Here is a 14,302-nt window from a genome sequence, read left to right as displayed (position 1 = left end):
AACAAGACTACCTGAAGGTGGTAGGTTGAAAAGTTCTCTTTGCAATAAGCATGTCCTGCTTCAGTCTTTAGGCATATTTCAGAAGATAAATATGCATCAGCAGGTAAATAAACTGGCCCAGCCCGCTAGGGTGCTTACCCTGGCAAGCCGCATGCCAAATGTTGCTGACCCCTGCTGTAGAGCCTCAGTAGCTCTTCACTGCAAGTATGGCTTGGCTAAGATAAAAAGGATGTTTATTTTAAAGGTTTAGCTAACACTTCAGGCATACTCTAGGAACTGCTACAATTTCCTTCCTTCCTGTATAAAGGCCATTTTCTGCCCACAGTGGGGGAGAGTGAAAATAATTCCTTGGTATTACACTCGTTAACTTTGAGGGCTTATCTTTACTGATGTGTTAACTCAACATACAACTTGTATTGCCTTAATCCAACTCCTGTCCATACACCTAGCTCTTAGTTTGAATTAGGTGCTTTAAACCTGAGAGAGTTAGCCCATCATCTGCTGTGAACTGTAGCTCAAAAAAGCCCCTCAAACAGATGCACTTATACCAGCAAAACAGTGCTTTTGCTAGTGTAATCTGTTTCTCTCATGGGAGGCCAGGGATGTGGGAAACACCAGTAAAAGTGCACTTTTGCTGGCAAACTGTCCACACTAGGAGTGCTTCCCAATGTGGGATGCTGATAGCTGTTCCAGCAAAGCCTTCCAAATATAGAGCTGGCTTTAATAAAGTAGTGGGAGCTTGCTGCATCCTGAGTGTTATTTTGTAGTTTGACCAAAGTCACTTGAGGTTAGCTAATGTTTGGTAATAGCTCAAGTGTAGACAGTGTAAACTAACTGCACTGAAGGCAGTTGAACCCTTGAAATAGGTAATTACTGCTTTCAAAGGTGATCAGTACCGTAGTAGTGAAGTAGGTGAGCTGCCCCTCCCAAGTTTCCAACTATTCCCATCACCTGTACAGCTCCACCAAGGGGAGCCCTACTGGAAACAGACCAGCATAATTTTTATTAAGTCTTCTGATGTTGCTTAGAGCAATGGAGCTAGGTGAGACTACTACAGACTTACAGCTTGTCCCCACTACGCTTTTACAGCAAGATAAGATAGATGTCTCTGTCAAACCCCCCCCCCACCACCACCCATTTTGGAAGTGAAGAGAAACTTGAGGTTCCAGCAGTCAAACTTCTGAAATGAAGCAGCTAAGAGTATAACTAAGTTCCCTGTTTTCAGAGATGACTAGCACATTTAATGACAAAGCTGTTTTCCGTTTTAAAAATATAATTTGATAAGTGATTAAGGCCACATATCTTAGCTATCAAAACACCTAATTTTTAACATTTTTAGTACTAGCTTGTGCTTTAGTAATTCTAATAGGCTAGAACATTATGTAAAATGTTCCATGCTTTGAAGAAAGTTAAGTGAGGAGTCGTCCTTGGAGTAGGCTTTGGATTTGTCTACACCAGAGAAGTTTGAAGTGTTAACCACATGTAGCTCCTCTGCCCATGTAACATAACTTAGATTATGAACACAGTAGAATGGATACCTGGGTTCTAGCAAATTCATGTTTCTGAACGTCCAGTTGGATAAACTTCTAAATGGATGTGTGGCAGATGCTGCTGCATACCATGCAACCTCTAAACCACCCTCATCCCAACAGACCAGTAACAATCTGAGGAAGCTTGTTTCCTCAGGGAAATGGATGCTCTTGTCAAGGTACACATAAGTAAGGAGGCATTCCTGGAACTATGTAATGCAACCACTGGTGTTTGTCCCACCAGTCTGTTTCTGGACCATAAACAATTAGCACTCCATGGGGTGAACAATCTTGGCAGCAGAGGTGGGTGTCTGACCATTCCCCAGTGAGCTCTGAGATCAGCTTGTCTTACACCAGCTCACTGCAGGTACTGCTAGAACACTTACTGCTGCCTCAGAAGTTTTAATCAATACAGTGGAAGCCACCGAAACAGATGACCTGGTGGTAGGGATTTTAGAATTTCCATAAAATTATTCTAGGTTTAGAGGCTTTCGAACATCTTCACTAGAGTCTCACAGATCACCATCCCTTCTATTTGCAATCACTTAAGAGCCCCATGACAGTTACACATGCTTACATGGAATACTAGGAAAATATTTTCCAGCTGGGAACAATGACAAGGAGCCAGCCTTATGTAACCAATCAGCCAGGTCACCCGCAAGTGCTTTGCAGTTTGATACACACTAGGCCTCAGTCCCATGTGCTACAGCTCTTTTGTTGGTTTTCAGTGCTGTTGAACTCCAAGCAGCAGCACTTTTAATTAAATCAAGTAAAATACGAGTACAAGCAAATATTATAGTTAGGTGCATTTATTTTGATTTTTAAAAGTATGTAAATGTATATGCAAGTTAGGTGCAGCCCTCAGGCTCTAGGTAAGTAGCCAGTTACAGCCCCTCTGGGTTGAGAAATTTGGACATCCCCTTGTTTAGAGGATCCATTAAATCACAGAGCACACATTTATACCAATCTCTGTATTTCTGTTGAAAGCAGAAATGTTGCAGGGAGGTATGAGCTCTATTCTGATGGACACAATGCTTAATCTTACAGATAGGCTTCATTGGGAGTTAAAACTACAACAAACAATATTTCATAATTTTTATTGATGGCATTTATCCCATGGTTTAACATGTTAATTATACTGTAATAAACATGGCTTTAATATTAAACTTTTCCTTATTATCCAAAGTCACCACAGTCCATTTCTGTAAATATAAAAATATATACTTAATACTTTGTACAATACTGGTTTTTGGTCCAAACAAAAATGGATCAGAAAAGCCAATAAACTCACTTTAAGAATTCCCAATTTTATTTAAAGATTTTCCAAATGGATTTAGGCAACTTTGAATAATGGGATTTACATAATAAAATCTGAGACAATACTAAACAAAAATTGCCATAACACAAAATTAAAATTTCAAGTTCACAGATTTGTTATGCCAAAAAAGAGAAACAAAAATGTATTTACACTTTTTCATAATAAAATAACAAAAAGGCGAGACAGGTGATAAAGAGCCGTAAGAATGAAAATATAGAAATAGCATATAATTATTAAATGGAGAACTACAGATCTAACAAGTCCTTAGCAGGGACCATCCTTTAATCAGTCTTCCTCTATCAGAAAATTTTAGTGCACAATACACCCAACTCACTCACTTCACACATACACCAGCACAAACTCAGCATAGAAATCATTCATTATCAACATTCTCTACTCTATACAGAATCCCTTCACTGATATAATTACAATTTTGAGGCGTCAGTAAACGCAAATGAGCGCACATAGTGGTGCAGATGAAGAGGTATTATACAAAGCTATTTGCTGTACGGGCTATATTCATGTCTATAGCCAGACCATGCCAAGTCTGAATAAAGAAATTGCTGGATTCTAAAATAGTTTTGCTTGAGAACCTTCCTGTTGCCAACTCTACTTCTTACCAAAAAAACTAAATGGGGAAAAAAGACAGCAGAGTTTTGAATTTCTTTAGGCAGATCTGACTTCAGCTAAACCCAGCGTGAGGTACAATCCAATAAGTGCAGGGCACCAGCTGTTGTGAAAGTTGCTGTCTAACCACCACTGACAATTATTTTCTACGTCTAACTGCAGTCTTTATCTTCCGCCCAGAAACTGAAGATCCAGAAGCAGAGAAAATATTTTTCCCGTTAGACCTGTCAAAAAGAATTCAGAAGTAGTCAAAAGTCTAGCATGCTGCCACTGCAAATCTCAGGATTTTTCTGTAATAATTTAAAATAACCATCTGCAATAGTATGTATTCTGACAGCAATTAGTCAGGCCCACAAGTCATAAAATCCAAAGCAAGAGAAGGATTCCAGAAACAAAATAAGCAGCCACGTTTGCTGTATTACAGTACAGAACAAGATGAATAAGTAGCTGGCTTTAAAGTAGATGCAAAGTCTGCAAACATGAAAGATGGCCTAATTTTCATGCATAAAAGTGATTCTGTGCCTCACTTCAGACACTTTAAAAAGAACCTGATCTTCAGAGGACGGATGCTCAACATCTGAAAATCAGGCCCCCTTAAGATGATGTCAGATTTGGCACCAAAACCATTAGTCGGTCACTTTTAACATAATTCTAAGAATTTATATGGAGGTCATTGTTCATAGATGTTCATGTGAACACCTACAGTAATCATATAAATGAAGACTGATTTGGGAGTTAGAAGTTGCACATACTCAACACTGTGAATTAGGATCCTTATTCCTCCTCCTCCCCCCCCCCCCCTTTTAGTCACTTAAAGATATTCTTACCCCATTGCAAATGCTGGAGTCGGGTTAAATGGAAATCCTGAAGAGCCAGAAGGCTGGGTTGGTGGCGCTGGTGCACCAGGATTTCCACCAAAAGTAAACACTCCTGGGCTATTACTTGTGAAGCTGAAATTATCACTACGTCCGAACTGGAATACAGCACCTAAAAAAAGACAAAGTCTACGTTTAAAACCTCCAATGCGCGCGCACACACACAAAAATCACATTTCTTCCCCTTTGCCATTCTACCATATAAATTTGTGTCACAACAAGACTACTGGCTTCCCTAAAGCAGTGATACCAGAGTAGCTATTGCTGTAAAACTAACCAAAAATCTACACTAAAAATATTAACTCATTTAAGTTGGGCAACTTCATGGAGGACGGACTTTTAAGCCAACAGCTACTTCAGCATTGCTGATTCAGATAAAAGGTGATGGCCCTGTGAATGCAGCAGCTTTTAATATGTGCAGCACACACAAAGACAAGGAAGCTGGGAAATGTTCCCTTTTAGTAACAAATATGCATTCTATTCTGAGAAAATACTACTTACGCTACCATCATCAAAACAATCATAAATAATAAACTACGGTGACAGAAGAGGATCCTCACGAGTGCAGGGCCTTGTCCAGGCTTAGACTATATTCAAGTCACATTGCCTTCAACCTCATGGTGTGAATTTCATATATTTCATACTGTATTTTTCTAAGATTTGTCAATTTTAACACTAACATTCTTGAAAGAGAACAAACACACAAACCACTGATGTGCTTGCAACCTTAATTTCACCCTAATAAATTTTGTGGGGAAGTTTCTGATGAAGGTGGGGGCTAACATCTGGCCTCTAGGAACGAGGCAAATTACTGAATAATTCTGTTAATGGACATTACAAGTTAGAGTAATCAGATTCTATTTCTTATCTGTAATAAAGTGTTTAATATGCACTATGTTTGAGAGAGGAGATTGTTTTATTTTTTAATTTATTCCTTAAAAGTTGTAGCGTTTTACCAAAAGCTGGCAAGAAATCCCACGTAGCCTTATTACTCATTGAACATTTAAGGAGAATTCATCCTAGAAACAATCTACATCTTGGGACCAAAATAGATGTCAGACATGAAGGGCTTCCACTCACCGGAATTAGGTGTTGTACCAGAGCCAAAACCAGGCTGTTGGCTTGCTTGCTGTCCAAACACAGGAGGCTGACTACTGCTTGACACAGACCCGAAGGCTGGAGGTGCAGGCTGAGAGCCAGCTGAAAATAATGAAGTTGATGATAATGATCCAAAAGTTGGAGCATTTGGCTGGCTGGCACCTTGACTTTGACCAAATGTTGGTGTCTGGCTGGCACCAAATGCTGGTGGCTGGCTGGGACCGACAGCAGGTGCTGAAGACCCAGAGCCAAACACAAATGAAGAGGAAGAACCTAGAAAAGCAAGGAAGCAGACCAGAAACTTAAGTATTGCGTTCAGTTTTTTCGCAAGGACAAAACTAACTCAAGGCGGCTTTCATTTTTAAAGCATCGTCTTTCAGGATTAACAACCAAATGCTACAAAAGAAATCTGAAGTGGCTGAAATAATCCCTACAACAACTGGAGTACATAAAACAGAAAGTAGCAATTCAAGCACAGAAAAAAGTGCAATTGGTACCATTATATTAAACATGAAAATTAATATGGAAAACAGCACATTTACTCTGCATAAAGAGTTACTGTCAGTTTTTTAAAAAGAGAATTTTACTCCTGGCCTAAATACCTGTAAATTGCATTTCATACTTAACATGAAATGGTCACTATATAAAGTAAATTGTTCAACACAAACACCACAATTATCTGATCTAATAGCAGGTACACACTAATGGTGAATTTTTATTCATATAGTTGTTAAAAGTTATTTGTGTCACATCAAGCCAATAACAAAGAGGGCAGTTTGCAAACTTTTATTTACATTTATTCAGTTTTAGTAACTTTTCTGTCAGACATTTAAAGTGTGGTTCTACTCCTGTCTAGAAGTGGAGGGGTGAGGGTGCCCATGTTTATTGTCTTAATGATTCCATGTCAAATGTGCTCAATAAGATTTGGGGTTTTTCCAATAACTGTGAGCCCACAAACTCAACCTGAGATCTGAGTTAAACTGGGTTCCTTCTGCTGCAGTCACAGCTGACTCACCTGTAATGTAAGTCCTGCAGGCCAAATTAGGCCACCAATGACAATCTCACTTTCTTCAAATTGTGCATAATTTCACAATAATTAGAATTCAGTAAAACAATTCTACTGATGATCCATAGGAGAAATAGAACCCTACCTAGCTCACTCTCCTAGCTGCCTTTGCTCTGCTGTGCTAACAGAAATAAAATGCAGTAGAGAAACATATAACTGACATCCAGTAATAACTGAACGCACAGGAAACACATCTGCCAAGTAGAAAGTATCACTATTTCAATGACTTTTCATTTCGTCTAACGATATTTCAGGCAGCACTTACACAACTGAGAAAAAGAGCATGGTCTACTGCACTATAACTTGGAATGAAGGAAAACAGATTTGTTGAACTGCACATACAATTTTGGATTTCTGCATGAGAAATAATAGTAAATTCATATGTCATTTTTGTCTCAGATTCAGTGCAATTTATTCAAAGTGACACGCTGGTGTGCTGGCAAAGAAGCTGTAATTCAGAGTTAGGATATTATTTGTTCTTAAAAAATGTGGAATTCTTCATATGGCAATTCCAGATCCAAACTCTGAACTGTTGCTTCTGGCACAAAGAGTTCCTGAACATAACTTCCGGGGTTATGAGCGTTGGAGACAACCAAATTTAAATTCTGCTTCTTAATAGAAAGAATAACAAAATAAATTTTACTTAAATCACTGGGTGGTTTGAGCCTTGCACTGTATCTCTGAGTTTAAGTTGTCTGAATCAGTAGGAGATAAACGGGATCACTGTTCTTAACCCATTAACTTGGAAGAAACAAATCTGATCTTAAATTAACTTGTCATAGTAGCAGCAGCAAACACATGAGTGTTGTGCTTAAACACGGCATTAATGAAGAAGGCTGCATTAAGGTAAAGAAGTCAAGAATTCTGTGCTTAAAAATACTAATGACATTTGAGGATTTTCATATGTGGAAGATTGAGTGGGAAGATAAAAAATGAACCATTTTCACTGAGAAACCTGAGTGCTGTCAAGTTGATCTGAGCTGCAGAGGAGGCGAATTGAGAACCAAGGGCTCAGCAACAGAACGATGACAGCAACAATATTGTGGCAACAAATGGACCCAGACCAGCCAACATTTAGTGAGAGCTTTAACTTTTCCAAGAGGGTTTTTTGAAAAAAGAAAAAAAAAATCTCTCTTCACATTTTAAAAAATTGGGAACGGAAGCTGGAATTTCAAAAACTGGTTCTGGTACAGCAATATTCCATAACTTCAATCAAATTTCTCTACGGTTTCTATAGTAGAAGCGGAACTCTAGTTATATGAACTGGAAACCAAATAGGGAGGTTATATGGTGTATAAACAATGCCTGTGACACTTTGCTCTTAAACTGTTTCTAATACTTATGCCTTTTTCCACCAGGAATGCCTTATGACTTTTCCTAAAAATTTCTGTGACAAAGTCCTTGAGATATGCTGATGAAAAGTACTAAGAGCTAGGCATTTTTTTCATAATAAGATAGCCCCACTAATGACTGTTTGACTCCTTTGTCGTACAAAGAATAATGAATAGCCCTGTACAGAGCCCATGTATTCTCCACAGTAAAATGCTGATGGAAATAAAATTGTGTTGGTCCTACATCTACCCACAACAGTGAAATTCCCAGCACTAAATTGTATATATACCTGTAGAACTTGATGTGGTTGTGGCCCCAAAGTTGAAACCAGGGGTTGCAGTATTGTTACTGCCTGTTCCTGAACCAAAGAGAAATGAACCAACAGCTGCACCTGTGCTGGAGGATGTGGTTGCTGGTTTGTTTTCTTGAGAGAACCCAAATGACTGAGGGGCATTGGATTCGGAGGCATTGCCAAATGCAGAACTGCTCACAGTGTTGCTGGCCTGTCCAAACAAAAAGGCAGCGGCAACTGGTGGAGGATTTGAGGCAGAGGAGGAGCTGCCAAACACACTACTACTGTTAGCAGAAGTGCTTGGTATGGCTGTGCTGGAGGAACCAGAGCTCAAGAAACCAAAGGCTGGCTTTGCTGCCCCTGGATCTGAAAAGAAGGAAAGCAATCATAAACTACTTTAGAAATGGCAAATAAGGCTCTGAAGGCACAACATACGTTTTGTTTCAAGCACTGTATGCCAACGACAACACTGGATGACACCTAAGTATCAGAGCTTCTATCTCACCCATGTAAAACCAAGGTGAAATGCATAAACTGGTCTCTTTCCCAGGAAAAACACAATCCGGGGGGGAAGGGGGTTAAGAAGACTACAAAGCAGAGGAAAGGCACTCCTGTCTTGGCTCTACTTGTGGCTGGCAACAGTAGCGGTGTTTGCTAAGGAAATATGAACTAGCATTACATATGTACAAGTACTTCAGGTTTGTTTTTTTGTTTTTGTGCCATCAGTAGTGGAAATGCTTGGTAGTAAATTATTCCAAGAGACATTAGAACAAATAGTTTCATGGCTGTGCTAAATGGATCCTACTTCGGGGGGAGAAGGGACAGACTGATTTAGAGATATTTCTTCTCCAGCCCACTGTGAATCTAAGGACCTGATCCTGCTTCCCTAAGTCAGGCAAAACTCAACAATTAAAGTGAGTACTTTGCCTGTGTAAAGGCTGCAAGGTCAGGCCCTAGTTGCAATTTCACATAAATTCAAGGGTGCCCTGTTTATCCCTAATGGGGGTTAAAGTTTACTAATTAACCCCTGTTCTATCTGGAAAATCATTTAAAATTGTCTGCTAAAATATGCATATTTAAGTACCTTCAAGATTTCCTACAAAAGCAAAGAAGACTAACTCTCCTCAGTCTGATTTCTTCATCAACCATTTTGTTTTAAGACATTAAACTAAGTTTACTCACATTTTGGAATTAAGGCAAAGCTTTAAGCCAGTGGTTCTCAAACTATTGTACTGGTGACCCCTTTCACACAGCAAGCCTCTGAGTGCGACCCCCCCTTATAAATTAAAAATACTTTTGTAATACATTTAACACCATTATAAATGCCAGAGGCAAAGCAAGGTTTGGGATGGAGGCTGACAGCTCGCAACCCCCCATGTAATAACCTCATGACCCCCTGAGGGGTCCCAAACCCCTGTTGGAGAGCCCCTGCTTTAAGCTTTCTCTAAGTCTGTTGCTGTGTCCATTTCTCAGTCTTAATTGTCTGACATCTTGTTTTCATTTCTCAGTCTCCATTTTTCTATTACTTAGGCCTCTGTTTCATCTCCCCCTTTCTTTGGGGATGGAGATGGGGCCACTTTGAGGAATTAGGTTCCCCTTTCGCCATAAAGGACTGTCACAAATCTCTTCAGTTAGAACTAACAAGTCTCCTTGATGACACTGACTCTGGGATTAAAATAGCACTGTAAATGTGTGTGTGTCATGGTATTTCATCTCAGAACTCTGGGCCTTCATTCTCTTGTTTATCTAGCAACATCATCATGCAGTTTTATGATTTCGAACAACATAACACTATGAAGAGACTAATTAAAACACTATTTTTAGTCAGAGTTACTGACAAAACTCTTTGCTAATCCTCTAGAGAAAAAAAGTCTGTTTTAAAACCTGACAGGTAGTTGGGCACCACTGGAACTTAACAGCCAGAAAGCCCTCTATGCAGCGACATCACTAAAAAGCTCATTTTCACCTGCAAAGGTGGAGATATTACCAATATATGGGCTAATGCGGGACAATATACTAGTACCAGATTTTGTACCAGTATAACTATTTCAGTTAGGGCTGTGATTTATCTTTTTTTATGGATATAGTTATACTGGTATAACTTCTCATGTGGGCACAGTTATAGCAGTATAGCATAGTCCCCATCCCATACTGGAATAAGCTGCACAGGTATAAGGCACCTTTACACTGGGATAACTGCGCCCACACTGTACTGCTGGTATGGAAAGCGAGAGGTACAACTTTTGTATTTAGGCAAGGCCTACTAGAAAATGGTTCTTATATGCAGTAAATATTTTGTCAACGTTTCAATCTGTGGTGTTCAACTCCACTGAAGTCCATAGAGAAATTGTAACAATTCTGTTATCCTCTAAGTCCCAAAATTGTAAATTCATCTTCATGTAGTAGATAAAAGCTTTTCTACAGACCTAACACATGAAGAAATCACTCAAATATATTTGTTTTCTTGGCAGTGACTTGATTTTGTTACTTCATGGACTTGACCAGACAACTAAAGTTTAAGGCAAGAGATTCTTTACCTGCAGTATTGGTTTGTGCCCCAAATGTAAAAGCTGGCTTTGTTTGCTCAGTTTCCTTCTCTCCTGGTTTTGTTAAGTTGAAACTGAATGGGGGTTTTGCTGTGCTCTCTTCTTTGGTCTGCTCAGACTTCCCAAATGAAAAGACGGATTGCGCCTTTGGCTCCTCATTGTCAACCGTCTTCCTGAACACTAATGAAGTAGCAGAGGTAACAGAGTCCTGTTTCTCCTCTGTCCTTCCCAAGACAAACTGTGAGGCAGATGCAGGCTCCATGCTGCCAAAAGTGAAGCCTCCCTTGGCTGAAGGAGTTTCATCTTTTTTCTCCTCTGACTGTTTAAATAAAAAAGGAGTTGCTGCAACTTCCTTTTCTGCCACCGTTCCGAAACTGAATCCACTCACTCCTGTTTTATTCTCTAATGTAGCTATGGGGGCAGTAGAACTTGTGCCAAAACTGAAACCCCCTAAAACAGGTTCCTCTTTCTTTTCCTGCTGTCCAAGATTGGATGTCCCAAACTGAAATGCTGAAGTAGATGGATTGCTTGTACCAGAGGGAAGTCCAAAGTTAAAATTGTTATTCTTACTGTCTTTTTTACTCTCCTCTGATTTAGAGTCTGAGGAAGAGACTCCAAATTTGAAGTCCCCTGAAGTTTTAGAGAAATTGAAGCCCCCAGTCATGTTGTTTGTTACAGATCCCGACTCTGATGTAATACCAAACTTCAAACCCCCTTGTTCTCCAAATTTAAAACTTTCTGTGCTTCCTAATGTCTGAGATGACTCCGAGGATGATGACTGAATACCAAATTTAAATGACGGTGCAGCAGCATCTGAGGACACAGCAGCAGTACCAAAACCTGTAGAAAGGAATAATAGACTACATTTGTAATACAGACACATGCACTTAAGTCCTGCTCTGCAACAACACTGTTATTCTGATTCTGATCCTCTCCTGAGCCAATTATATCAAAAACTCTTACTAGAAATGCCCTTTGTTTGTAGATTGTCAGTTACTTTAGCATACAGACCCTCTCAAATGAGTGGTGCTGTATCCGCAACTAGGATCAAAGAACTGTACTTACAACTCACTCTAAACCGAAGTTTGAAGTGAATATAAAAAGTTAACAGATTTGGTGATATGGAATACTTTAAGAACAAGAATATATTTCCCCCCCAACAAGAGATATTTTCCCCCCATACATACACACAAAGACAATGCTGAGCCCTAACAAGTCATTTGTGAATTGTTTTTTTTCCCCTGATATAACACACACACACTGGAAAAAATGTGGCAAATCTTCCACTACAACTGATAGAAAACAACGGAAAGAGTGCAATTATTATTTCCTTCATGAAGCGTTACCTTTGAGCTCGGGCTTGGTGCCTGGTTTTGCATTCTCACAAGCTATGCACTTTGTGGCCTCTGCTTTGTTTTGTACCAAGCATGTTTCACAGTCCCAGCTTCCCTCAGGTTTCTTGAATTTGTCTAATCCCAGAAATCCTCCAGAAGGAGCGGAGAAAGAGGATGTGCTGCTACTAGTCACAGGCACTGAACCCCCTAGAAAACAAAGGAAAGTGTTAAAAGTCTATTTAAATTATAAAATAAATAAATATGACCATTTTATGAAGCTCTTAAGTTTCAGCTACACTTTCAAGATGTATAAACTGATCAAGCACAGGAGGCGGAAACAAAACCTCCAGATTATCTTAACTATAATTTAGTATCTCTGAAGAATCTTGAAGAGCTTTACAAACTTAAAAGTAATATACAGACTACACAGAGGGATTACTTGAAGCACCCTAAAATGCAGCCAACGCTAGGTTTAAAGGGCTAATGCAGTTCATAGGCTATAGCAACATACCTCAGCTATTTACGATATACAATGAAGGAGTCTGTATCGAACTGAAACTGCAGGAGAAATTTAGGTGGACAGAAGGTAATTACCAGAGTTGGAATTAATGCTACCCCAATTTGTAAAATGACATGACGTAAGGAGTTATTTACCAGGCAGACTCATCAGCAAATTCCAACCAGATCTCTTCCTCCTTTGCCTCTGCCCTGCAAGCCTGAACAGAGGATAAAACCCTCCTGCAGCAGCAGTGGCTCCTCCCCTCCTCCTCCTTCCTCTTTGCTGGTTGCTAAAGCTACTCCCTCCCGCCAGAACTGTGAAAGACTAGAGGAGATGAGAAAAGGCTGGTGATAAGGCAGAAAGAAGAGATTTGTCTAAAACCACATACCCCTGTCAGTGATAAAAGAGCTAGATCTCATGAGCTCCAGACTCCCAATGCTATGCTCAATCACCCAAACCTAGGGTTACCATATCTAATAAATAAAAAAAAGAGGACCCTCCATGGGCCCTGGCCCCGCCCATTCCCCCAGCCCCGCCCCAACTCCGACCCTTCCCCGCCCTAACTCCGCCCCCTCCTCACTGCCAGCCACGCGGAAAGGGCTGCCCGAGCGCTACCGGCTTCACAGTTTGCCGGGCAGCCCCCAGACCCTGCGCCCCCGGCCGGCGCTTCCCCAGCGCAGCTGGAGCCCGGGAGGGGAAGCGCCCAGCCGGGGGCGCAGGGTCTGGAGGCTGCCCGGCAAACCGTGAAGCCGGTAGCACTTGGGCTTCAGGCAACCCCCATGCCTCCGGACCCTGCGCCCCCAGCCGGGCACTTCCCCTCCCGGGCTCCGGCGGCGCAGGGTCCGGAGGCATGGGGGCTGCCTGAAGCCGGTAGCGCTCGGGCAGCTCGGCTCTTAAACAGAGCCAAAGAGTCAGGGGAGGAGCAGAGCCGCCATTTTCCCGGACATGTTCGGCTTTTTGGCAATTCCCCCCGGACGGGGGTTTGAGTGCCGAAAAGCCGGACATGTCCGGGAAAAGGAGGACGTATGGTAACCCTACCCAAACCAACTGTCTTCAACAGCAACAGAGGCTTCTTTGAAGAGACATGGAATGCACCGTATTATCTGCAGCACTGGCATGCTCTCATTTGTAGCTGGCTCCTTCTTCCTGCCCTGCAACCTAGGCCCATTGTCATCCCCCAACGGAGAGCGTCAGTGGATGCTGCTTCCGTAGCAGGCAGTCTGACTTCCATAACAAATACTCAGATTGAAGCACAAATCCAAATCCAGCAGGTATATAAAGGGTTCCCTGAACACCAGTTTAATCTCAGCAAATTTATCCCGATGAATTGGGTCTTCGAAGCAGCCAGATTGAAGAACTGCCTGGCCACCTTCTACTCTTTTCCTTAAATTCACCCTCCTTTGACTTCAACTGTGGAAGATAGGGAAGATATTCACTGTCATCCCACAACTTATCTTATAGAATGATCAGATATTCTTTGCCGTCTCTCCCCCCCTCTAATTCTCATCCTTGATGGATCTAGAGGCCATGCAGTTCTCTGCATCATGGGGATCACACTGTAATCTTTCTTTTATTTCCAGAACACTTCTCAGCAATACCCCTAAGCCTCACAAGCAACATCAAAAGGGCCAGCTCACACAAGCAAGTCCCTGAAGTAACAAGATGTTCACTATGGTGCTGAAAGTCCACAAAAGCAACAACCTCTGGAATTTAATATATATTTGGAAGAAATTCCACTCTAACTGTGCAGAGTGGTTGGAGAGCTAGGTTCTAGCTCATTTTACAG

The 14,302-nt window shown here is 41.0% G+C and overlaps 1 protein-coding gene across 9 annotated transcripts in view; it reads right to left on the bottom strand.

Moving 5' to 3' along the window:
* Positions 1-2,610: 2,610 nt before the first annotated feature.
* LOC135981639 (nuclear pore complex protein Nup153-like) overlaps positions 2,611-14,302 on the bottom strand; it is a 65,038-nt gene continuing 53,346 nt past the window's right edge. For all 9 annotated transcript variants that reach the window (XM_065584999.1, XM_065585002.1, XM_065585001.1 and 6 more), the window contains 6 exons: positions 12,030-12,224; positions 10,675-11,523; positions 8,135-8,503; positions 5,430-5,720; positions 4,302-4,461; positions 2,611-3,698 (listed from right to left, as the gene is read on the bottom strand). In XM_065584999.1, coding sequence (XP_065441071.1) covers positions 3,614-3,698; positions 4,302-4,461; positions 5,430-5,720; positions 8,135-8,503; positions 10,675-11,523; positions 12,030-12,224 — 1,949 coding nt within the window. In that variant the 3' untranslated portion in view covers positions 2,611-3,613. The remainder of the gene's footprint in view (positions 3,699-4,301; positions 4,462-5,429; positions 5,721-8,134; positions 8,504-10,674; positions 11,524-12,029; positions 12,225-14,302) is intronic.

This window comes from Chrysemys picta, chromosome 2, assembly GCF_011386835.1.
Source record: "Chrysemys picta bellii isolate R12L10 chromosome 2, ASM1138683v2, whole genome shotgun sequence".
Taxonomy (NCBI): domain Eukaryota; kingdom Metazoa; phylum Chordata; order Testudines; family Emydidae; genus Chrysemys; species Chrysemys picta.
Note: the sequence above shows the minus strand (reverse complement) of the source record. Positions and strands in the feature narration are given on the sequence as shown.